General features: G+C 37.4%; 1 protein-coding gene across 8 annotated transcripts in view; it reads left to right on the top strand.

Moving 5' to 3' along the window:
• Positions 1-26,651, top strand: part of CHRM3 (cholinergic receptor muscarinic 3) — a 262,933-nt gene that overhangs the window by 53,654 nt on the left and 182,628 nt on the right. For 6 of the 8 annotated variants that reach the window (XM_086877698.1, XM_086877700.1, XM_023923581.2 and 3 more), the window contains exon 2: positions 26,451-26,566. Coding sequence is in view for 3 of the 8 variants with exons in the window: in XM_086877695.1 (XP_086733821.1) it covers positions 26,535-26,566 (32 nt within the window). In the remaining 5 variants the exon portion in view is untranslated. Of the gene's footprint in view, positions 1-4,362; positions 4,451-26,450; positions 26,567-26,651 lie in introns of all 8 variants that reach the window. The other 2 variants (XM_086877699.1, XM_086877696.1) reach the window with 1 other exon arrangement.

The raw sequence follows: 26,651 nt of genomic DNA, 5'->3' as shown, positions 1-26,651 counted from the left end.
AGCAGAGCAGTGATGCTGAGGCTCATACTTCAGCAGAAGGAGAGGGGAGTATGTACACCCACAGTTAAATTTCTGGCAGGTGTGACAGTCTCATTCTGGCCACCAAGGAGACTGGAGTTTATATAGTATCTGAGAAACTTACCTTGGAAAAAGTCTTGTCATCGTGGAAAACATTCTTTCTAAATATCCATGCCAAAAAATACATAGTTCTCGTTAGAAAGGCTTGGGCTCCCTTACAGTCCTGTCTTAGAGCACTGTGGAAAGGCATGGTACAACACTAAAAGGGGTTGGTTTACCTTCCCTTTTCCTTCTGTGATTACACTCACTATCTTAACACATCAATTTAGCAGAACTTCATTTGCATGATGTGGCATATGTGTGAGTAAAGATTAGATTAATAAAGATTGTGGGTAAAGATTGTGTGATGCACTCTGTATAATATATGATGTAATTCCAGTTGTACTATGCATCAACTTCATAATTTGCAAAAAGATTTTGTTTTATTTCTAAATACATTTCTGGAAGAGGCTTTTGACTCAGCTTTATTTATCTCCAAACTTGACTAAGTTATGTCATTTATTTAGATGGTATTTAGTTCTGCCTAGATTTGTTACTTTCTTGTACAAGTTAGCTTTGTCTTCATTTTTTAATTTAAATGATAAGAAAAAAAAATTAAATCCCTGAACAAGATGATTTCCAAATTCAGTTTGGTACTTCTGCTTCAAATTCTTAGTTAAGACTCTCTCTGATCTTTGTTTTAGTGTGTTGCCTTTTTTCTTTACCAAAAAAATTGGCTTGCCTCGCTGGAATTTGCTAGCACACCTCTATGGACTGCGTAACTGTGAGCTACTTGAAAGAAAGTTTGTGAGAAGTGGTGCCATGTGCTGAATTATGATCAGTGAGCTCTGTCCCATCTCTGAATTATGATCAGTGAGCTCTGTCCCATCTCCATCTGGAGAAGCAGCAGTCTGCTACCCCGTGAGTGCCCGAAAAGCGGCTGTCCCTCGGGAGATGGCCTGAAATCAGTCACCCAGTGCTCTGCTGGGAGCTGGGGAAGTGGGAAGGAGCTGGTGGCCTGGCAGCCTTTCCTGCAAGAGTTCAAAACTTTCTGTTCCAGTATGCATAAAATGTAGTTGCCAGCCCTCTCCTGTGGAGCACAAATGTGTAAACAGTTATATCCTGAAAATAGTACTGCCTCCTCCCCATGGTACGGTTCTTTCAGTTTGTCTTAAGGAACTTTTTTCCACTGCTTTTGTGCTTCTCTGTGCTTCTGTTCACAGCAATGTGTCTGCTCCAGTCTACTTACTTTATATGTAGTGCTTCATGAACTCAATTTCCTAGTGAAATTTTGTTCTTAATATGACTTGAAAGTACATTTCTTCTTTACCTTACATGTTAATACTTCTTCCTGGCTTTAATCTACTATTTAATTCTGAGATTTTATTATTAAAACTTCAGATCATGCTGAAGTGCAGTTTCTGAGAAGATCAGTTTAGAGATATGCACACTGTTTAAAGCTGGTTAGAAATTTTCTGAAAGCAAACAAGAAATAAGTCTTGAGATTGGAAATTGACTGAGGCTAAATATCTTGTTTTAAATATCTGAGTCAAGAGATGGCCAGTTTGAAGGCAGGAGTCTGACAAGAACCTGGCAGTATCAGGAGCTGTGGCTTTCTTCAGAATGAAAAATATTTTGGAAAAGGAAGAAAAAGAAAGGGGGGTGGGAAATGACATAATTTTAATTATTTAATAGGTAGTAATAAAAAAAGAGGGGAAAAAAAGGGCACCATTTCTATCTCTGGTTCTCCAGAAATACCATAAAACTGATGAGAAATCCACTCACAGTTCTGATTTCCTGGACCTGGATCCTTCTCAGCAGATAACTCAAGGAGCTCAGAAAGTCTGATTTTGTATATGCAAAGCAACTTGTGCATAAAACAGAAGAGAGAAGTGAGCACTGGTAAATAAAGATTGGTACTTGGCTTTGAGCCCATACTCCTAAAAGTATCATTTGCCTCATCCCTCTGGGATCAATTGTTAATACCATCCTAAAGCAGTGGCAAGATCTCAATTTAGTCCTAAAATTCTCAAAACTACAGCAGGGTGGTTTGTAACTCCAGAAGGAGTTACTGCTGGCTGAATCTCATTCTTATAGTTTCTGTCCATCAGAATAGATCGGTGTTCATCACAAATGAGTCCCTTGGTCCAGGGAAGGGCCAGAAAATGGCATTTTTCCTATGCACATATTCATTCTGGATATCTGTTGAATCTCTTTTAAACGGGACTGAGGAAAAGAGTAATTTACAATGCCTGCTTAGAACATAGTTATAGGAAGTGGAACCTGAGTTTCTCAAAGGCAAGGAGTAAAATTACTGCTGCTGTGGTCCTTCATGAGAGATAATTTTTCAGCAGCACTCCTGGTACATCCATGTGCACTGTGTTCTGCCAAGTGAAAATAATTGAGCTAACTTGGAATAAGCAGTGCCTTGTCAGATGTGAGTTCTGCTCAGGTTAAATGCTGCTTCTCAGCAGTGCTAATTGGAGAGTTGTGCTAATATTAACTAAACTGCCTTTCTTCACATCAGTGACCTTGCCCTTTTGATTCAGCTCAGTTTCCGTGAGTTTTGACCTTTGGATGTCCATACAGTTCAGGATATTTTCTAGTTACTATTCTGTAAGAAAGAAAGAAAGAAAAAGCATTGTGTTCTCTGAATTTTTATGTCATTAAGAGCATGCACATATGCATGGCTGGAGTTTTGAAAGATGCAACAGCATTGCACGCCTGAAAGTAAAACAAACAACCCTCCCCCTCTCAGTAATTTTACCTTTCCAGGTTTTCTTGTTTTGTATTTCTTTCTGTCTTCTTCAAATCCTGATTTTAAATGAGCCTTTTTGACCAGAGTGAGGAACAGCTGAAGGGCTGTGAGTCTAATGAGATTTCTTCATAGAAATAATAAGAAAGAGAGTCAAATTTATAGTTTTGCATACTGTATCTTCTGGAAAATGTGTTGTTATATATCTGACTGTATAAAGCTACAATATTTTGGTATTATATGAAATTTTCAACATGTTTTTTTAATTCTGGATTTATGATCTACAACCTGAGCAAAGACCAAAGACTAAGACTGTCGTCCTCAAGAAGACCCACAACACCTTGAAAACAATTTCTATTTTGTGTGACTTTGTGCCAACTACCTTAGAAAAACAGAATGAAAAGTTGAGGAGTTTTTTCCCATTTCAATTCTGTATTTATTTTCATGGTTCAGAAACTTGCTATAGCTGTATTTCTGTACAAATGCAAAACCAATTATTTCAAGATTCTTATTTGTGGTTTAGGTTCAATCAGATTTGCCTTGTAGCCATAATTTCAGAGGAGCTAACTGATTTTTTCTTTCCCAAAATTTGCAGTTGGTTTCAGCCCTTAATGCTAAGAAAAGTCACTAGACAGTTCCAATTAGCAGGATTTGATGTGGTGGTGCAGCTGAGGATTTACCTACCTGATAATCTGATGTTAAAGTAGTGAAAAAGATTCCTTCTTAACTGAGCCATGTGTTAATGACATCCTACCTTATCTAAGCCATGTGTTAAAGTGGCATCCTACACATGGTAATTAGCAGCATATCTCCCACAAATGGTTTGTGGCTGAGACCCTGTAGGTTGTCTAAAAATCACTTGTCAGCATGGGGGAATTATGATTAGGTCCTGTGATGATGTCCATGTGCTGTTAAATTGCAGGATCAGGGACAGGCTCCTTGGAGGAGCAGGGGAAATCTGCTGTTCTTCCATTTTACAGCGTTGTAGTGGGCAAAGGGCACCTGCTGACTGTGGTGTAAAACCATAGGTTAAGTAAACTGGAGATATTAGCAAAAAGATACCTCAGGTGTGTCTTTGATGTACTGAGGAGTGAGAGAGAGCCATATATTCAGGCTTGACAGCAACAAGAAGTAAAAGAGAGACTTAAAGCAAGATAATTATTTTCCTAAAAGTAGTGGAGAGGTGTGATCACACCTGTGCTCGTAGGAAAGATCCTTCATCCTAAAGGTTGTCTGGGAGAATCAGTGACAACTCAGCTATGAGTTATGATCACGTAGGAGAGCCCCAGTAACAATACTTGCTGCTCATCCTCTGGGAAGTACATGGTAAAGACCCTAATAGCTTAAGCCAGACCATAAAAGGGTGGTAGATCACAAATCTCAGTTTCCAAATGCTGTGTTATTGACGCACTAATTTATGGCACGTAGCATTATCTAATGCTTCTGCTCATAAATGTCTTTATTACAGTTTCAGTAGCTTCATCATCTTAGACCATAGCTTCTGCCTCTTTTGGATGCAGCCAGATAAATCTGAATTATATCATTTGCAGGAGAAAATGTTTTCATGCGAAAACCTCTTGCTGAGCAGCATCTCTTATGTCACCCTTCTGCTTTCCTGCTGTTCTGTGTGACATTTTGGTATGTATTTCTGCTGAATCTCACTGACTTTTTTTACCTTTGCAATGGCTTACCGTTCAGTTAAGTTAGCTGGCTGAGTAAAAGAAGAATGAGCAATGATTTGGATGCTATCTATATGTAGGTTAAAAATATTTTAATCTTAATTCACTAAAGCAGATACTTAGGTTAATATGAAGAGTGAGGGCAGTCTGGATGGGAAGGGCTGTGGAAACTAGTTTGGCTTACACTAGGGAATGAAATTATTATCCTTCTTCAAAGGAGAATAGTTCCTGTAAAGACTACCATTTTGGCACCTTATGGGATTTATTTTTGAATTTATTTCTTTTGGAGGGTGAGGGGAAAATTCTTGAAATACTTTATCTACTGAAGATGCAAGTATATAGAATTAAAAGGTCTAAAGCTGCTGAAATGCTCAACTTAATGAGGAGAAAGCAATGTTTAAAATCAGGCTTGGCATTGACCAGTGGATGTACTTTAACAGGCTTCACCTTCTTGAGTTCAGACCTGGTGAAGTTAAATTTAGCTTTTTTTAGCTGCTTTTGTCACATGATGACATAAATGATCAGCACAGCAAGGCCTGGGCCAGTGTGGGAATGCCTCTTCAAAATAAAATTTTCGTAGAGATAGCCAATCTCTAAAGCTATCCAGTGTCAAAAAGTTGGTTTTTTTCATTGAGTTGGTTTGGTTTGGTTTCATATATGTTAACTAATATTTAACAGAGGAATGAAGATGAAGCTCTCTTGTGAAAGATTCTTCAGTTACTGTGCCACGGCAGATAGCAGGATTTGTGTTACATGCACACCTGAGAGACAACTGAAGAATCATAAGATGGTGGCAAAATTATTTTAATGAGAGGAGAAGGAAAAACAGGAAAAAATATTGCTTGTAATGTTTATATCAGTTTGTCCAATGAAACAGTACTTTTTTATTCCTACATAATTACTTTAAAGAGGCTCTTCTGTGTTTAAAATAACATTTATTTTTAAAAGAATGCTAAATATTAAACTTTGTTAACATGTGCCATGTTTTCCATCTTTTTGATATAGTAAAATACTGTAGTAATACTGTTTAGTGTTTAGCATTTGCTGTGCTTGAATGAATACAGCTACTTTGAAAGGCTTGGTAATTACCCCTTCTTGTAAATGGTAGTTCAGATAAAGATGGTTCATAAATCTTGACGTGTCCTTAGAAGGACAGCAATTGTTCCTGTGCCAGGGGAATTAGGAATAATTTATTTTCCAAGAATCTACCTTATGCATTCAGTTAAACCCATTCTCTGTGAAATTTAATCTAGGAAGTTTGTAGAAGACCTGTACACTGAAATAAGACAATCCTTTAATTGTTGGAGAAGAACCAAAGATCATTGAATCACAAAGGTTAGGTGTTGTGGAGATTTACAGCAGACTGCTTTGCTCTGGTTAATAAAGTGAAAGTTGAGCACAAGGCACAATATTATCAATTTCATGAAACAGCAGTTACAGCAGGTTGACAAAGCTAAGAGGATTTAATAAAGGTAAGGGAAAACAAGTTGGAAGGATGGGGCAAACTCACCTGCACACAACTTTGATGTTGCATACTATTTCCCAGTGGGAGTGTTCAAAGCAACAGCCTTGGGACTAAATTGCTAAAGCCTCATTCTGTGTCAACTCTGCTTTTAACTTTTTCACCCTCAAGGAACAATATTTGAGCTTTTCCAAAATAAGTTGGCTTAAAGTAATTGGTAGTGTTTGAAAACATATTTAGTAACTAGCAACTTTGCTGAGAATCAAGGCAGCTCTAAGGAGCCCAGGTGTCTTAGAAATCTGTCTGCTTAGGTTGATTGACCAATAGTAATGTTAGATCCTGTGCTTTAGTTATAGCAGGCAGATTCCTTGATCATACAATTCTACACTGATCAAGCCTAGTAACAGGTAAAAAGCTAAAAACTGCCTTTTTACAGGTAATAGATATATGAAACTGGCTTTTTTTTTATTATTCTATTAATTAAATAAAAATAGAATTGCTAATGACTCCTGGATATATTTTTTGTCATTGAGATATTTGCTTTTGGATCCATACCTTTTCCTCTTCCACAAATATAGTCATGCAGCAGGATTTGTTTAATGGTATTTTCAGTTTTTCTCCTCTGCACCAAGAAGTGGTTTATAGTTTGAAGGCAGAGGACACAGTTTCATACCTCTAGCTCCTCTTCAAATGTAACTAAAACAAAATTCATAATGAAGGTAAATAAAGTCTGGTTAAACCAATTTCTTTAAGGAATTGAAATATATCCATTGCTGCCTCCATGGGTTTAGCTTTTGTCTTTTAATGAAAAAATAATTTTGTTGTACTCCAATATTTTTTCCCTCACTGGGATATGCATATGCATTAGCGTTTTTCTGATCAGTAGTGGGCTTATAACACAAAGCCCTTGTGGGTCCCTACTTGCTGCCTACTTTTACTGCTTTGTTACCTGGTTCTGACAGTCATGACCTGGCTTCTCAGATGAAATTATACCAGAAGTCCCATTTCAGGTCCACAGCAAGTAGAATTTATCCTGATCTCTTTTCTACACAGGGAGATCACTTTACTTCGATTATAAAATGGTTTGAAATTTTAGCTCAAATTTGTCATTGTTTTTAAGGCAGATAAAACAGAAAACATAGACCCTCGTGCTTTGTAATTTTCTTTTCCCCCTTCTTGGTAGTTTTCTTTTAAATCAATATTTATTTATTAATATTAAGAAATTATTCAATATTAATATTTATTAATATGAATTTATAATTAAATGATTCAATATTAATATTTATTAATATTGAATTAACTGGCTTTTTCCTGTTTGGCAATTTTGGTGGTTTTTTGATTTTTAACATTTTCCCATTGTTGAGTTTTGAGGTAGTGCCTCTTTGTGGGAAACACTTGTGAAGAGAATAAGGTTTCTCTAAAATTCACAGTGGTAAAGGCAAATTTTAATTTTTAATTTTTTAAAGTTAAAAATCTGTCTGGATTTCAAAAACGTGTGCATAAATAGTGAGTTGTTTAAAACTATTCCAAAGGCAAATTAATTTTTTTTCAGCCTGTGTAGTTTGATAACTGGAAGACAGAATTTCAGCTTATACTGGTTCAGAAACAACACTTTTTTAAAAATTAGTTTTTGACTAGTTAAGATGTGTATTTAAACTTAAAAATTATTTGGTAGGTTCATTGTAGAAGTAAAACGATAATACAAGCATGAAAGAATATATAAAAAGCGTTTGATTTATGAAAGGAATTGAAATATGTTGCAGTATTATCTTCAACAGTGATTATATCTAATGGGCAATTAATTTAAGCTTATTTAAGAAAGTGCAGGGAAGAAACAAAAGGGTTGGGCTATCATTAAGAGAGGATGTGAATGTCAAGCATGGGGGATCAGAAATGAGTCAGCAATTTGCCTTTTAAAAGCAGATGTCTGATGTGATCTACAGCTTTCAAAAGCTTGTAGCTGACACTTGTAATGGATTATTGCTAGTGCCTGTTGAAAACCAAAATGCTGCTTTTTAGACTGCACTTTGAAATTTGTGGTTTTATTCCAATGAGGAAACAAAAATTGAGAAGTCTCCATTTTGTCCCACTGAAAGAGCAGATGGATGTACTTTCTCCTTTCTCTGTCTCCCCTACATCTGTGCAGGGGGGTGTAGGGTGCTGGTGGGCACACCCAGCTTCAGTTAAATCCTTTTTCTGGGTTTCACATGGTGGATCACTCTCCTTCCTGCTTTGCAAGTCTCTGGACTTGATCTTTTGAGAACCATTTTTCATGAAAATGTGAGCATGGAGAGGCTTTGCAGGGAAGAATGTAAGAGTTCAGAAATTTCCTCTTAGCCTTAGTGTCATATTATTCAGTCATGTGCTTCCTGTCCTGGTCTGTGTCATATTGTGGCTTATGTGAATTACAGATTGACAGATTTCAGAGCCTTCTTAAAGTTGTCTATGTCAAGAAAGGAAAATGTCATTATAAAGATGGGTCTGCTGGGAATTACTGGACATGGGTGTGGTGTTTGTTTTCTTTTTTTTTGTGTCTTTTTTTTTTTTTTTTTTTTATTTGTTTGTTTTTTGAACTTATGCCTTTGTCTTCTCTTCTATCCCGTGCTGCACTTTGGGCAGAAGAAGCACCTAGAAGCCTTCCCCAGTTACCAAAGTAGGAGGGGCCATGGCTTTAACACATTGGACAGACTGAGCTGGTCTGGCAGCATAAAACAAGCAAATTCAAGTGCATATTGGGATGATACGCACATCTAACAAAATCAGTCAAAAATAAAATAAAACCAGGTTTCCCAAATAGATTGCAACTGTGTGTTTGACAGGTGATGTTGTTTATAAACAAATAAATTACAGCTTGTTTTGGGGAGGAGATGGAGAACATCCATAGTGTTTTTTTGGACGTAAGGATCGCCTTGTCACCAGGCGAGGCGAGCAGCCTCTCTGCAGCCGTGCTCTGTGCATCTGTTATGCTTCAGCTTCTGTAAACTGATGGGGAAATGTCCCTGTCAAGAGTTTGTTCCAGTTCAGACCAGTCTGCTCTCTCTTGAGTGGTGGGGTTTTCTAGCACTTGAGTAAGTCTTTGGGCAATGGCTGCTTTAACAGCTTATGCTTTTAGGGCTCTTACCTGTTGTGGCTTAGGCCAGAAGGGAAGCTTGCTTTATTTCAATAACGGTTGCGTGCTTATCTCTCTTTCCTTCACAAATGTCTTTGCTTACATCTCTAAGATGTCTTCTCTGAGTGATTTCTGACTGGCTCCTTTTTGTCTACAGCTTGTTGGTTCTGTTTTTCCCATTATAGACATGGGGTATCCAAGTGCTTTACTAAATCTGGTTTGTGGCAATATCCCCTCTGTATGGCCAGCTGGCCTTTCCTGTGTCACACAGGCACCACATGCCTTCGGTTAAAGCAGTCCCTTACTTCTGGTGGGCTTCTTCTGCTCTCCCTGTCAGGTGGCTTCTCCAGTTTTCTTTCCAGGTAGACCTAGTGTGAGTATTTGCTAATAGCACAGACACAGCCTTGTGCTGTGTGACCTGGGAGAAGTTGTTAGCTTTTGGGTCCATCTCTTACCCTAGCTGCATTCTCTCTCTTCATGCACTTCTCCTCTCCCTGTGTGATCAGGCCTAAAGAGGAAGTTCTCTGAGCAGTCCCTTGGCTGGGCAATGAGGTTCCAGGGTGGCCAGGTATGAGGATGGCAATGCCCTGCAGATCTGGGATGACTAAAGCTGACAGGCCTTCCTGTGTGCCTGTGGCCAGCTGGTCATCCTGAGGAAGACACTACCCAACAAATATTCCCTCTTTGGATGTTTTTATAGTACTGAGTGCCTTGCTGTTGCCTGCAGAAGAGTCTCACCCCACAATCTGCTGCTCCAGTGCTGCGGTGTATGTTCCCAAAGGCCAAATTAATGAATTGCATTTTGGAAGTCCAAGGTGGGCTCTTACCTACAGAGAGAGGATGCACCAGAGCCCTTGTCTGAGGATTTGGTTTAGGCAGGAGTGACTTAGAGGGATTTCCCCTCCTGTCAATCCCTCCACTAAAAATAATCCTGTCACACTCTTTCCACATGCCATTCTCCTGAATTAAAAACTAATGTACCAGTTCTGGGTGGTACAGTTAATCGTAGTAATCCTGTTTGATCCTGAGGGTTCTGTTTGATGTGTAAGATGCACAGAGTGTTGTGGCAGTGTCCTTTATTTAGTCTTGTGGTTACTCCACGCCTCAGTAACATCTGCTATGACAAGAAAATACAAAGTGTGGAAGAATTTAAAAAAAACGGATTACTGCAGTCCACCTGATAGGCACCATAGTGAGAGAAAAAATTCTTTGTGTCCCTAGCTCTGCCACAAGCTGGTAGGGTGATTTTAAGGAAGTTAATGAGAAGTTCCTCATTCTCTGCCTGTGATCGCTCATTCACTCCAGAAGATTTTCAGGAAGTACGATATAATTTACAGGTCTCTTCTATAGGGAAACCCTGCTTTCTGACATCAGGCTATAACTTCTAGGGAACAAGTAATTTCTCTTGTATCTGATATTGATGTTGTCCCATTACTGAATGATTAGAGATTTAAAAACAAGTTTTGGTGATTGTGGTGTAATTTGATTTTTGGCTGTCAGAAGAGTCATTACAAAAATTTTGACAAATTTCGATTCTTTTCCTATTACTACCATTCTTATATTGCAGCATGGAGACAAGTCTGCTGGCATATATCTGTGCAGGAGGAGTTATACATACTGCACGTAATAGAAAAGGTGAGGGGGAGGAAATGATAGAATTAAAGAAAGTGAGATGATTAAAAATGAAATAGATGTGAAATGCAGCTTTAAACAGTAAATGTCGTTCCGATTGGGAACGGTGATAAAGAACGACATAGACTCTCAAGGGAGTCACAACAGGAGAATCCTCTGGTTTATTCCTTTAGGCCTGTCTTATAGACAGATACGTGGAAAAGTACAGAAAAGAAACTCTTACTGGTTAGCAAAGTGCTACATCACCATCATTGGTCAGGGGCACTCTGCCCCCCTGACTCTCTCCTGCAAGGAAAACAAGAGGACAGACAAACAGCACCTGGCAGTTGTTTTCTGTCTCTGAGGATTGTTTTGAAATCCTCCTATGAATTTTCTCAGGCTAGCTTCTCAGGCAGGACTGAGAGGCCATGGGCCTGCAGCCTGCTCCAAAGCTAGCATCCATAAGTAAAAATACAGAAAGCTTCAAACCATCATCTATTATCCTGTGATGGTAAGGCAGAACCCCTCGTGTTGTGTACTGCCAATAAATGTATATCAAACATTATTGCTGCTGGATGTTTTCAGGAGCGAGTGAAAACTTGTCCATTACGTTTAAGTGCTACTTTACAAATAACTGAGTACAAAGCGATAGTAAAAGTTCTCGTCTGATAATGAAGCAATGAATATGGTGCGTGGGATTTGTTGCAAATGAGAGATATCTTTAGGTTTTTATTTTCCTTCAATAGTTGGGAACCATTCTTCTCTTTTAATAACCATTTAAAATAATTCTGGAATGTCACATCACTTTTGCTGGCACAAATCCAGAGGAATATACGTGCCTTGGAGCACCTCTTTGCCTTGGTAGACAGACACACAGATTTCCTGAAGAATCTTTTTTGCAAAACCTGCTTTTGATTATAAAATAATCATAATTACTCTCAGTTTCAGTCTCTGAATTCTTGACTGACTTCAGCTCCTCCAATAGAAATCACCATAGTTATGGAGAGGTACCTGGAGGCACCATAAGTTAGTGCACTGGAATGGAGGGGCGTAGTTTCATGTTTCTTTGGCATTCTGTTCCTGTAGTTGAGGCTTTGTCCCTGTGAATTTCTGACAAAAACATGCAATGTTAATGATGATTCATTATGTAAAGGTTTCCTGTAGCTGTAACAGACATGCATTTCTGTGATGAAAGTATTTGGGAACCTTGACTCCCGTCATCCTTTTTGGTTTGTTTCCTTCATTTTTTTCTGCTATCTTAAACCAAGTTTATTCCAGTTGGACATCAAAGTAATTAAGCAGAATTGAATCATCCATGCGTCTGATGAGATAAAGACATCTTAACGTGAAGTTTTGTTTTAATTGCCTTTTATGGACCACAAGAGGATTGTAAATAGCCAAATGAGCTTTCTGTGATTAGTAAAACTGGCCATTCCCGGAAGATGACAAACCAGAGAAAACTTGCATCTTGACAACAGAAAAAGGAAAATGAAAAAAATTAATTTTCATTTTTCATATTATTTGACTAGATGCCAAAGCATTTTAAGTGATTCAGAATTGCTCAACACGTTTAAAGCAGGAAGCAATTAAAAATATGTATTTAAATTTCCTTTAATTTAAATTTACCTTTTTCAGAAACAAATATATACATTTAAGAAACGGGAATCCCTTTCAGGGAGATTTGATTCATTTGAATCCAGATATATGCTGATTAAACTGGGTTCTTGATGTAATTTCTATAACCTGACTCATTTTTGAAGGTGGCATGTATAAGTGGTTAAGAGAATTTCTCAAGGCCTTGCAGGAATGGTATTTTGAAGCAAGGAATGGATTATCTTACTGATGAAAGTCAGTGTGGTACCCTGATTGCAACAGCATCTGCTGACACTGCTGTCTTTGAAAGCAGATCTCTTCCTGACACTCTCCCAGTATAAAAGTGTGACTCCAAGGATGTGACATGTCCAAATTTAATTTAGGTATCTCTAGCCAAGCAATGAACTGAAAAATTAGTAAGTTATCTGTGAGATGTTAGCAGATTTCATAGAAAAATGTACAAGCTCTCTATCTGGCACAAGCTGTAAGGGAAATTTTGCCTTTTACTTCTTCATAGGGAAAAAATAGTCCTTTAAAATACTTATTTTCTCACATGACATTGAAGGTGGCTTTGTATCTGGTAGGTAATTTTCATGCCTTAAAGTCAAAGTTTAATGGATTTTACCGATCCTATCCTTGCTTTTAAGAAGCACAGATTAATTTTTTTTAATTTGTTGATGTATGGATATGTACAACTGGAGTTTTGCCCAGTCATAACTTAATAAAGCTGTTTATGATATGCAGGGTTATTTAAATATATTTATCTGGAAATCCAGAATAGTTGTAGTAATTGAAAAAAGACATCCCAGACTTAAGAGAGTACATACTTAGTGTAAGTCCAGAGGATGGCCATGAGGACGATGAAGGGGCTGAAGCACCTCTCTTATGGAGAAGAACTGAGAGAGATAGTGTTGTTCAGCCTGGAGACAAGGAGGCTCTGGAAAGACCTTACTGTGGCCTTTCAGTACACAAAAGGGGCCTACAAGAAAGCTGGAAAGGGACATTTTTGTAGGGCCAGTAGTGATAGGACAAGAGCTAATAGTTTTAAACTGAAAGGGGTTCAATTTAGATTAGATAGAAGGCAATTTTTTATTTTTTTATATATATATATTTTTTTTTTTTAAGGTGGTGAAAGACTGGAGAAGGTTGCCCAGAGAGGTGGTGGACGCCCCAACCCTAGAAAGATTCAAGGTCGGGTTAAACAGGACTCTTGAGTACCCTGGGCTTGTTGAAGGTGTCCCTTCTAATTGTAGAGGGATTGGACTAGATGACCTCTAAAGGTCCCTTGCAACCCAAACTATTTTATGATTGTCTTTTAAACAAGAAAGATTTTAAAAGCTCTGCAATGAAGAAGATACGACATTGTTTATTCAGGCCCAAAACTGTTAAGCAATGCTTATGCTGATAATATGTCTGAGAGTCAGATTCTCTTCAGAAGACATTAATCTTTTTGTCTGGAACCATGTCATATCTTCTTCTCTGACCCTTTTCTTTACTATTTTTCATGTGTGATAGCCTTGAGCAACTGCTGCTGCTTTCTCTTCACCTGTGTCCTCTTCAGAACCAGAATATTAGAGAAAAGAAATACGCAAACCATTTATTCATTAGTTCATTCATCCCTTTCCTGCCTCTTCCTCATTGGCAAAACGAGCAGAAAGCTGTTTGTGACAGTGACTCACCAGCAGATTTTACAAGGGGATTGTGCTGAACCTCACTAATTCTCTAGGCTTGGCTGGAGGTCGATGTCTTGGCAGCATTGCCCTGTAAATACTGTAGAAGTACCAAGCTGTTGATACTGAGAGAGCATTGTTTCTGCCTTTCTTCTGCTGTGCTTTTTGTTCTCAGGAGTTGCCAGCAGCGGGGCACTGTGACAAATTCTGTCCCTGTATCGAATATAGAAATTGGACATTCAGTTGGTGTGCAGGTACTTGCTCAGCAGCAGCTGCTGCCCCGGAATGTGCACTGATTTGTACTTTCCTTAATTTACGGAGTTGTTGTCATGAGCCCCTAAAATATGATTATTGTTCATGGGCTTTCACTTTGTAAGTTTTCCTCCCCTCTTACCACAAGAATGCTTCCTGCCCCTTTAAATCTAGTCTTACTCTGTATCACAAGATACATTATTGGGGTTGATTTAAGGGGTCTTTAAGATCCTGTAGCTTAGGGATGTGCTAGGTCTTTGAAATCAGGGAGATTTCCCTAAATTTCAAAGTTATGCAACAGAATCCCAGCTGGGGATTTGGTATTTACGTCTCAGTATTTCTCTAACACTTCCTGCATATTTATGGGCGCACACACGAAGCAGCAGTAGTAAGCTGTGTAGTCAGTAGCATTAGGGGAGGTCCAGGAAGCAGTCCCAGTAACACAACTGCCTCATTAACTTTGTTTTCCTGAACCCTGCCAATGGCATATTACTTAATTTCTGGCACAGTGGGCCACTCTACAGGTTGTACTCAAGACTTTGAAAAGGTCATTCGAGGGCTTTGCCAGCAGTGCAAGAACACATGTTCCATAGAGTCAAGTTTTATGGTGTTCTTCTTTGCATTGTTGTAATTTTCTGATTTTTAAAAAGTTAGATTGCTCTGAGAACCTTGGAATATTAAGGTAGAAGAAAGGTGAAAGAAACTTACCAGTTGTGAATACAGGTTTTTGCCATCTGGTGGTACCCCCAGTGATTTTTACATGTTCCCCTGTGTTTCTCTGCTCCTGCAGGACATTTCTTCGGAGCCTTTCTGTCTTTCCTGGAAATGTAGACCTCCTCCAGATCTCACTAGGCAGATACAAAAATTCATTTGGTTTGTAAAGTCTTTTGTGGACAGCTCCTCTATCACCAGGAATGCCACTGGATGCTTTGTTTAACTTGGTGATGGGAACCAACAGGATTCCTGTGATGGATTACAGGAAGAGCATTTTCCAAGCCGTCCATCCAACCCCAGGCACAATTAGTTTTGGGCAGACCTCATTGTAGGCTCACATCTTCACCTCTCTCAGTATCTAATGTCCAGTCAATAAAGTCTCTGTCTATAGGAAAATAATAACTGACAATTTTTCACAGCAATGGGGCTTTCCTTTTGTGACATTTTCTTATAGAAGGAAAAAAAAGGTGTTTTCGAAGCTCTATTGCTTTCTCTTTTCCTTTCTCACATGCACAGGAAATTCAACCATTGCCAGAATATGGCTTTTATTCTTTGCTGCTAAAACAGCATCTTTTCTTTTCTTTTTTTTTTTTTAATTTTTTTCCCCTAATGTAGGAATGTTCAGTTAGATCTTGAATTTGAAACTGTTTGTTGTATAAGCAAAGAAAATAACTAAACTTTATTAGTTCTTTTTTTTTTTTTTTTCTGTCTTATGTAATCTACTTTTTCCTGTCATCCTCTCTCTGGCTGGACCTGATTTGGAAAGGACAGATCTGCAGATACTCCTGGTGCCAGCAGATGGAATGGCTGCAAGGGAAAGCAGGTTAATGCTTAGTGTTTCTTGCCCATTTTTAATAGGCCTTCTTTCATTACTGCTGTCTGTTTGCACTACCTGTTCATCCTGAAACTTGTGGAAACCTCATAAGTTAGAGACTGGACTCGTATCTGCATTCCATTTTTGGAGAGTTTTTTCCTGAGAACTGAGAAAACAAACAGACAAACCCCCTTGTAATGAGGATGTTTCTTCATCTTGTATTATCATGATTTTATTGTATCTGATATTACAAATTTTCATTAACTTGACGTTAAAAATGCTCATTCAGGTGAACATATATTTAATTGGGGACGGGCCGAATGGCAAGGTTTGCTGATGGTGTAAACTTACGTGGAATAGTGAGGGAAACGGAAAGATTTGCAGAGGGATTTTAGGAGATGGAGATAATACTACATACAGAAGCCACCACCATATGTGGCTCAGTGATCCTGTCGTGTCTGGAAGCCAGGGAATAGGTGGATTATTCTTGTGGATAACTTATGTTACTGCCTGGGCATTTGATTTTGGCTACTGTTAGAGGTGACAGTCTCAGCTCAATGGACTCCTTTCAGGGGCAGAACAATTCTCTTATATTACTACAAACTTCTGAAATAAATGTGTTTAAAAAGCCATTAAAGCTGTTTCAAGCGTGACAAAGACCTAAGCAAAGGAAAAACATGAAAATAAATAAAAACAAATCAGACACTCATACATAAGTTTTTCTTGGGAAGAAACACCTATAATATTGAGAATTTATGGATGTATTTCTTATTAGGAGGTTTTCAGTTGTCTCACTTTGCTAGCTTACACTATGATTTATAAAGAAAAATGTTAGCATCTTTGTAAGAATCAAATGTTTTCAGTTCACAGGGCACGAAAATCTTTAGTTTGGCTGGATGTACAAAGTGAACTTCAGCACAAATTCCTCAAGATGAGATTAAAATCATACATTTACAATTACTGTCTGTTAGAAACCTTTGGAGAAACAAACTCTGTTATAAAAATGGTTTGTTTTGCCTGGAAAGAGAAGGTCATTAATGTTTAGCTTATCATGGTCACTATCTAAAATATAAACACAATTCCCTGTCATCAGTGTCTGAAGAATTGCTGGTTAATTCTACTTGGAGGGAAAATATAGTGTTTTAGATCTCACCCTGTCAGAATTGTCATGTACTGTTGCAGATACGGCTGTAGATAGTATTGATTGATCTTTATTAATTTTATTTCAAAATGAATGGACACAAAGTTCAATAGGCTTTCTGTGGAGAATGTCTAGAAATAGAATATTCTTTTTATTAAAAACAACAGCAGTAGCAGAGCTCTGATGTGAATGAAACACTTAAAACAATTCTAGTTAACAGGATTTTTTTAACAAGAACTCAACTCTTTGTTAAAGACAAAATTAAGCAAACACTAATCTAAATAGAAACCAATTCTCCCCCATCCATCCCTATAACTTATTCTTTGGAAACAAACACACCAAATTTTTTGAGTGTATTCAAAATTTATACTAGTTTTTCAGAATATTTTATTACTTTAAGTAATTATTTGAATTGATAATACAATATGGTTAATCATCTTCCACGCAAAAAGGATGTCTCTTAAGGAAAAAAAAAACAAAACAAAACACAATTCTGAGGTTTTCTTAAAGTTGTAGTTCCAGAAAACCACTCTGGAACATGCTTGAATGAAATTCAAATCTCTTTTTACACGTAATCTGATTAAAAAAAAATAAAAGAGAGACAACAGACAGATTGTAATTGTTAAGTGGAATTAATTGTGCAATTTCTAATATTTAATCAGTCATAACTGCTTTTTGTTTTCCCCCTTACCGTTTTGGTACCAGTTACAAAAGTGTTCTGTACTCTCGTAGGATCACAGGTTTCGTAGGGTTGGTTAAGAACACAATTATCCTGTCATTCTGTATAAAGCATTTACAAGGATGTATGATCGTGGAAAATAAGGGATGAACTGTGACCACCAAATAAGAACCTTGTGTTTAATGGAAGCATTTTTCTTTGATGATGTTCTGCTGAATTTTTTGGGGGTGGTGTTTGTTTTTTGCTTGTTTTTGTTCGGGTTTTTTGTTTGTTTTTTTTTTTTTTTTGTGTCATGGAGTTTGAAATAGAATGTACTAAAAACCCAATAACCTGTCTTTTAAGCCTCTACCAGCCTTGAAATCATTCTCCTCTCTGATGAGTTAGCTTTTAAGTGATATGTAATGTTACATTTTCATGCTCTCCTTCTTCAGCAGTTGCCTATTTCAGAGGGCATGGGGAAAAGGCAGGATGGTACAGGATGGTGTTAGCGAATACTTCTGGCAGTACCTGGTGGTGCTTACTGTTCAAAGGGCGGTGTCACAGTTTTCTCCAGACACTGCCTGATCTCCTGAGTGCAGGTAGACACTGGCTGGCCTGCCCACAGCAAGAGGAAGAAGGCTTTGCTGCTGTGCTCACCGCGGTCTTTCTGAGCGTGTGGGCCACTGAACTCTGCTGAACTCCTCAAGTCTGGGTTTCCAGGCAAGAAATAAAGTCAGGTTTTGGGCTAAATATCCTGGAGTTCCCTGAAAGTATAATTTTTTGCAGTTACTGAGGGATTCTTTCTGGGTCTTGGAAAGCAGAAGACTCCGTTGGCATAGAAACCTATGGCCTGACTGGCTGAATTAACAAAGTTATAATCCACAGAGAAGGGAGGTTAAGGAGTTGAGTTTTTTGAGTGTATAAATATGCCTGTCTCTTATGCAAGCATAATACAAATTATGCCTGTCTCAAATACAAGCATTTGTACCTCTTCCATCTACAGAAAAGTTATGGGATAAAGAGTAGTTACAGAGTTTTCTGTTGGAGTCTATCAAGGCTGAGAACTAGGATTTCTCTTTCGATCTGCATTTCGAATTTCTATTCTAATGAAGGAAAACAGGAGTGATATGCTTCTTCAGACATCTGACTAAAGTTTATGAAATTATTATCTTTCCATATACAGCATGTTTTTCTTTGCCTTTTGGAAGCTTTTTTTAATATTTGAAGGTTAGCCTTTAGGTCATGGCTTTTATAAGTTTAGCACAAGCCTTTAATCTCTCTAGAATAATTTTTGTGTGTAAATTATTCTCGTAATTATTACTGATAAAGCTACCACTTAGGGAACAGTACATCCTTGTAGTATCTGAGTTCTTTATCTTATTTGTTTAGATCATATTAGCAGAACAAATATTCTCTGTCCCTTCTTATTTCCTAAAATAAGAACCTTCCTAGACAGTGTAACAGAGCAAGAGTAATGCAGAAAAAGATGAATCAAGATTTGGTGAACAACATCTTGGTTAGGAAAGCACTAGAATTTTGAGGGAAAATGTTGCTTTCTCGCTCTCTTTCTCTGTGCCTGGGGTTAAGTTAAAATAAGAGTTATGCTAAAGCAGTAATAAAACCAGGTTTTTAAGCATTGTGTTTTATCGCCCATATAGAAATTAGTAATGTAACGTGGTTATCTGGAATTTGTACAATATGTACTTGTGCCTTAGTGAAAGAAGACAACTAATTTGCTCAGCTCTTTAAAGAGTATTGTGAACTGATGAATGTTCTCTGCTACCTTAAATTCTTTTTGACTATTGTATGTCTTATTAATTATAAAAAAATTACTTGGTCCTTAGTGATTTTGAAATACAGTATTTTCACCAAATAGAAAATTTTTTAAAAAAAGAAACTTTATAACTCGAATTCTTTCCATCTTTTATGATTTCACTCCTACTTTCAGGATCCTGCTTCCAATACAGTTGTTCTAGAAATGAGAAAATGTGATGACTGTGTCTCAGGGATTCCATTATGTATTTGGTTCCTGTAAGGAAAGAGCTCTGACAAATAGGCCAGCTGCCTCCCTTCCCCAAGAGACAAAAAAGTAATTTTCTTGGTTCCTATATTCCATGATTTGAGGTTCTTTCCTTTTCTCTCCCCAAAACTTGCACTCTGAACTGGTGTCCTGTGAACTACTTATAACATCACAGGCAAGTATCAGGGTAAATCAACATTTGAAATGTTCAGTAAGACATCCACAAAGTAGATGAAGTGCTGTAGCAACAATTTTTAACTGCTTCCCACTTAGTTTTTATTTTTTTTTTTCTCTCCATTGCTGTCTGCTTCATTCTTTGAGAAACGCTCCTGTGTTTCTAGTCTGAACCTCTATCTGTAAGATCCTTGGGGGTTTTTTACTACTTTTGGTTTTTAACCCACATCTTAAATTTTACCTTTGCTTCAAAGAAACCAGGATTGTTTCCAGATTTTGTAATCCCAAATAGTGTACCCAAATAGTGGGTATTTGCTGCACCAGGTTGGATGTTCTTCCTACTACTGTAGAGGAGGGTGAGTGACTTCTGAAGAAGTTAAAATCAGTCTTGGCCCCTCACTTCAGAGTCCAAATCCACGTTGCTGGTGTTGATGTGCATTAAGGAAGAGGTGCCATGGAGTGGTTGCAACATGATTTCTCCTAGAGAAGTTTTATAACAATATAACTGATATATCATAGGGAGTATTTCAAGGTTGGGTGTTTTGTGTTTTATTTGTTTTTTAACAAGTGATGATATCACTGATCTGTGTAGAGGTTTATTGTACCATTTCACTAAAAGATTGGATTTGGGGGCACATGCTAACAACAACAGTATTGCTACTTTGTGGGAGTAAGATGATTCTGCTTTCAAACTCCATCCACAATCAGCCCTGATTAAGGATTATCTCCTGGTTAAGGAGTTGCGGTTTTATGGTTACTTTTTTTGTTTGTTTGTGGGGTTTTTGGTTTGGTTTTTTTAACATTTTTTAAACTATTATTTCTAAATGATAGAATATGTGTTCAAGCCATCACTTCTGACTTGATAATTTCTTCTTCTACTTTATTCATATCTCACACAGGCAAAAGGTGCTAATTTTTGTGGAGAAATTTTTTTGTGCAAAAAACATTGTACAGAAAAACTTCACATTTAAGTGTTACGTAGCACAACAGGCTGCATGGGAGTTTTTCTAGTTCCTGAAAATATTATTTGGTTCATATAATATGAGGATACAAATACATGCTTTGCAAACAATTTGTTACTAGAAATTTCGAATAAATTACAATATAATAATAAAAAATTTTATATATCACACAGTGTTGAAGAGTTGAGGCAGATAGCCTTAAAGTCATTACAAACACTGAATGAGAATATAGCAAGGTGGGGGATCTCTATGAGAAAAATGCAGAGAAAGATGCAAGAGAAATGTAAATTACATTTTATAGTTTCACTTGCTCTGCTACAAGTGAAGTGTTCAGAATTTCTTCCTTTGAGTGAAAATGAGTTGTTTGGAAAGTTAATGTCAGCCAATTCTTTGTGAAAATTACTAATTTGTATTCCTTCTGGATACTTGTAGAGCTGCATAGGACACTCAGGAAATTGCCAATTTTTAGCAAGGTCTTTGTGGCAATGACAGTAAGACACAGGTACAATCTAAAACTGCACACAGTGAAGTGAATCCACAACCATTTTTTTACTTCATCCTCTGGTACCATCTGAGTCTTTTTGCACTCAGCTTAAAACCTCTGCTCTCGGAGCAGTCTGCCCTTCATGATGGAGGTGGAGACTGGTTCCAGAATTTTTTAATTTTTGTTTTTTAATTCATAGTGCCAGATGTGTTTTTAATTAAATGTGCTTCAAATGCAGCTTTGTTCAATTTTTTTTCTACATTTTTTTCTTTTTGGAAAATAGCGTTTTAATAGAAGATCGTATTCTTTTTCCTCTGAATAGCAGATTTTTTTTTTTTGTTATAAGTCCAAACTGAATTGGTTAAACTTTGAAAATAGGTCAGTGGCTAGTACAGTTTGTTTAAAGACCAAAGGACTCATTATCATTTATCAGGAGTCATTAGATGTTGTTGTTATAAGGTCTCACTCTTAAAACAAACTTGAGAGTTTCAAGCAATAATGTGCTATTACACTGTTTAAAATGTTATATATTCATAACATAAAACAAAACTTGATTAAAACAAGTTATTTGGGGCCAAAATTCTTGGTCATTTGAATACAATCCAGTTTTGATCATTTTGAGGGGATAAATTCATCCAGGTTTTTTTTTTGTAAAAAATTTATATATTATTGTTTTTCTGTGTGTTTGAATAATCAACTGCCTTTTTTGCATGTTGTTGATAAAAATTTCAGTAGAACCAAACCTGATGAGAAGTTTCCATTTAAATAAGGAAAACTGTATAAATAGCAATCAGTTTGAATATAGCCCATGATTGAAAACCACATGTAGCTTCCCTGTTTTTTCAGGAAAGCTCTTTAGCACTTGTATGCATTCGCACGGCGTGCCCATCCTGCTTTGCACAGTGTGTGGCTGGCAGCACTGCTGGGTTTTTCTGTTTCCTTTTCCTTATGTTATACCAGGTAGTAACCACTGGTTTGACTGATTTAAAGAAGAAAAGGAGTCAATAATTCTACTTACAATTAGAGATGCAGGTACAAAAGAGCGTTCTCCTCTGTGTTGCACTTTTAAGGAATGAAAATGAAGGTATCCAGCATCCAAGCGTGTCTCCAACATGCACTGTGCAGAGCAGCAGAGGCAGGCTGTGGGAATGACCACATTCCACTCTGCCCCTTCAGATCAGCAGCCCTGGGACAGGCTTGTGTCAACTGACAATAAAGGGTGTCCGAGTGACTTGTTAATTTTATCTGTACAAGCTGAGCCATTTGCAATTGGCTATTCGAGATTTGCCTTTCACCGAGCAGGAAGGGCAGCAAAATACCTACGGCTTCTAATTAGTTTTCAGTGCAGGTTGCTCGTTAGGAAAAAACCTCTTTGCCTTTGTTGAAATGACAGTTTAGATTTCATTAGAGAACAATGCTTGCAAACTGCTTCTGTCAGTAATGTTCAGTTCCTCCAAAGCAACTTTTCTAATTAATGAAATCAGTTGTTCAGTCGCGTTCTGTCTGGGTGCTTGTGTAGCTGCATAAGACGCTCACGAAATTGCCGGTTTTTACAAAGGCTTTTGTGGCAGTGACAGTGAGATGTGCCTAAAACTCCTTCCACATTTCTGAGACGTGGATCTAGGATAGAATTTTTACTTCTTTCTCAGATTCATTCTTTTTGTGCTTTATGGACCTTAGAGGCTGTGCTCTGGAAGCAGCCTGCCCTTGGCGCTGAGGTGGGTACCCGTGCCAGTCCCTGTAGCTGGAGTACTGCTGGTCTTGCAGGAGCTGGCTGAAGGTTTAGACTGTGGCTACAGCGAGCAGATTTTTAGTTGTTTGTATTTCAGGTGTTCTGTCACTTTTAAAATATTTGCTAATATTCAGTAGCTTCCTTAAAAAGCCTCTTTGTAGGGAGTAATACTGTATTTGGTTCTGTGCATATTCAAAAAAATACAATGATGTTAGTCCTTGCAAAGTTTGGGGTTTTTTTCCTTCATGCTCTTAAAGTATTTGAAAACATTGAAGTCTTTTTATGGCTTTTTATTTTATGGGCAGTCAGAATACCACAGGACAGCCAAAACTTGTATTGTTTTGACTCTGCAGATATCTTCTTGATGGATTAAGGCTGTCAGCAGAATGTGTAAACACCATTTCCAGCTTTTTACATTGGTCACTAAAGCATCCTTAAGTGCAGCTCAGGAATCTAGTCCTGTGAGACAAACCCTTCACTCATATGACTGAATGATGGTCAGGGGCTTCTGCTAAAACGTTTTAATAACTTTGCACTTCCCAGCAGCAAGTCAGTTCTCTTGTATTGACAGTCACAGTGATTGATCCTCTCTATGCAGCTAGTCCACTGACATATGAGTGCATTCACTTTAAACAGCATCTACCTCCAAGTTACAGCAGTGTAATTATTTAAACAAAGATGTTGCTCTTCAGAAATTATAATACAATTGCAGCAGTCACCTTACCAGGCCCTGTTCATTGTGCACATTGATGGCTTTCTACATACTACAGCTTCTCACACTGCAGAGAGGAATCTGCAAAGCTCCTGAAAATTTTGTAGAATATACTGCTTTATAGTAAAGATATACTAATATAAAAAAAGGCTCTGATTTCTCACATTAATTTTATATTTTTTGGAGGAAAGAACTAGGAGAATGGGAAACTATCTACTCACAGTTTTCTGAGATGCTGAACTTTACAGGTTTTTGCCTAGTTTTACTGTTGTTGTTTGGGGTTATTTTTTTGTTTGTTTGTTTGTTTTTCTTAGTTCTTTCATCACCTGGAAGGAAGTCCTTCAGTGGATTCTAAGTCTGTTCAAGGAAAAACTAATTATCCGGTTGCCCACCTTACTGTCTTGGCAGGGCTAGCCTGGTGCCTTGTCATAGGTGCACAGCTGAAAATGATGAATGAAATAACAGATCACTTTCTCTAAATAAGTTCTAGAAAGAGCTTGTGATAAAGGTACAGTTCTTGCAGGCTTTGAGAAGAAAAAAAAAAAGATAATGTCCCAAATAACTGTATTGGTTCTGCTACACATTTTTCATGTTTTATATGAATTTAATTTTGTCTTTTTTCTTTAGAAAGCCTAAAATTTTAAAAGCTTGTTTAAAAGGCAACATATAATGCATTGGCATAGCAAAGCTGTGAACATGAAATATTGGTTTAAAATACTAATATAGTCATATAATAACTGTCTTACTCTGTGCCTACCCCTGTGTACTTCATTACAGTAGTATTTTGGGTTCGGTAGTATTCTAAGGAGAGAAAACAGATCTGCCTAAAAAAAACCAAACAAGTTTTTCACATATTTTTCTTGGATTGGACCAATTCCTCACTCTTGTTCATTTGTGCTGAAAAGATTGCAGAGTTGTGAGATGTAGCAGCAATAAGTAGCTTGTTGTAGGACCTGCTAAAAGTTCCTGATTGTTTGAAAAAAGCCTTATTATACTTGAGAATACATAATTTTGTCCTGTGAAAGAGCATTAGAAAATGAGTACAGAAAAATATTTAGAACACATGCAACAAAAACTATTGTATGTGAGTAAAATTCCTTTCCCAAGCATACTTTTTTTGAATTTTATGCTGGTCTCCACCATGAAAAAATACTCTCAATATTAAGAAAAGGAAGAATTTAATTCCTTTATATAAAAATATCTGGATAAGAGTTGGTTATTCTAAATTTGTGTGATGATATTTTCTACTCATTTACACTCAATTGAACCCAACATTCAGCATTTTTAGTGGGTTTTTGGAGGAAAAGAGCAGACTAGGAAGGTTAAATACTTGGAAGGGTCATATTAGTGTCCTTACATTTTCAACAGAATTCAGATGTAAAATTGCAGAAGACGGGGGGAGTGCGGGGATGTCAAAAAAAAAATGTGATTGATGAAGACAAAAATAGTCTATCAGAAAATTATATTCATTTTATTAAGTTGTTTTCATAACAGGTGTAAAGAGAATCAGTTTCTTCGTTTTTAAGTTCTTTGCAGTTCTATGGAAAATGTAAAACCTCACTTCAGAGAGGTCCCTGAAATCTCTTGAAATCTCATTCTCTATCTGATGAAAAGTGTGTTTTGGAACATACAACTTAAAAAGAGTTCCATGAGAGAGGAACCACTGTGCTGGGGTTACATTTTCACTTTAATCCTAACTTTCTTTTAACCAAAGATTTGGCATTAAATATAATTAAAATTGAAAGCCTCTTTTGAGAGGAAATATTTTAATCTGAAACTACTGAAATGGGATACATCTAGTGTGGTGGAAGCCTCCCATCCCTTTTTGCTTTGAGCAAACAAAATCCAAAAGAAACCCACTAACCAGACAACTACAATAACAAATAACTGACACACAAACCCCACCCCAAACAAACATAAACCACAAAACTCAAGAACCCCAAATTTGTCAGGTTTTCTGGTTTAAGCCAGTGTTTTAGTTTAAATTGTAGCACTTTCTGGGAACTTTGAGAACAATGAAAAAATAGTTCTGTATAAAAATTCTTTCAAGGAGGCCTACTAAGGATTGAGAGAAAACGAGATTCCTGAAAATTGCTGATACAAATTTTTTAGTGAAATTCCATTGGCTTTTGCTTCTGTGCTATACAGCCACTTGGCCTAGAATCAACCTCTCTTGCTGTTCTGCCAATCATCAATGCTTAAAAACGCAGCTCTGGGGATCAGATCCTCAATAAGGCTTTGCAACACTCTGGCCTTTGTGTTTAGCAGAAGAGAAACAAGGAATTCATAGTTTCTGTTGATGGGATGGTGGGTGTCCCTTGTTCTGCATGTGCCATGATCCCAAGTTGAGTCGTGTCTCTTGCATTAGAAGTGTTGGCTTTGTCAGCTGCCTGCTCACGTGCAGCAGTCATCCCCATCATCCACCTTTGTAATCAATTTTGGCATGCAGATTTTGTGTTTTGGTAGAAAACGTGTGGTGGGGTCCTGCATAAATGAAACGAAAAGGAAAATAGCACTTGAAAAATAGTGTTTTGAGAAAATGCCAATGCATGCAAGTGTCATTGTTAAACAACAGTGAAAAAGTACATGAATCCTGAAGTCAGCTGGTAGTCAAAAAATACGTTAAATAACTGCAAATGAAGTATCTGAGCAAATATCATTGAAGTGGTTGTAAGGGAACGTGCATCCTCCTCTTGCTGGGTGGTGATGATGTAGAACAGGCTCTTTTGTTATTGTTTTAATAGTATGCTTTAAAAACAGGGAAACTGTGTTTTGAATAAGGAGCATGCAGTTGTAACTTCTTCAGTGTGTGATTATCTTTTGACTTTTCTATTTATTTATTTTTTTTAAGATCTTTATGGTTATGGCAAAATCTTTCATCATCAGCAGATGGTATAATGGACTACCAGTTGGATGATACACAGTCGTCTGAAACATGATATATACTTCAACTCATCCGTGTCCATGGTGAGTTTTGCTTCTGTATGTATATATTTAATGCTTTAGAAAAGGAATTAAAAGTTTTCAGTGACCCACATTGGATGTTGTTCCC

This window comes from Cyanistes caeruleus, chromosome 2 (genome assembly GCF_971803275.1).
Source record: "Cyanistes caeruleus chromosome 2, bCyaCae1.hap1.1, whole genome shotgun sequence".
NCBI classification, from domain to species: Eukaryota; Metazoa; Chordata; class Aves; order Passeriformes; family Paridae; genus Cyanistes; species Cyanistes caeruleus.
Note: the sequence above shows the minus strand (reverse complement) of the source record. Positions and strands in the feature narration are given on the sequence as shown.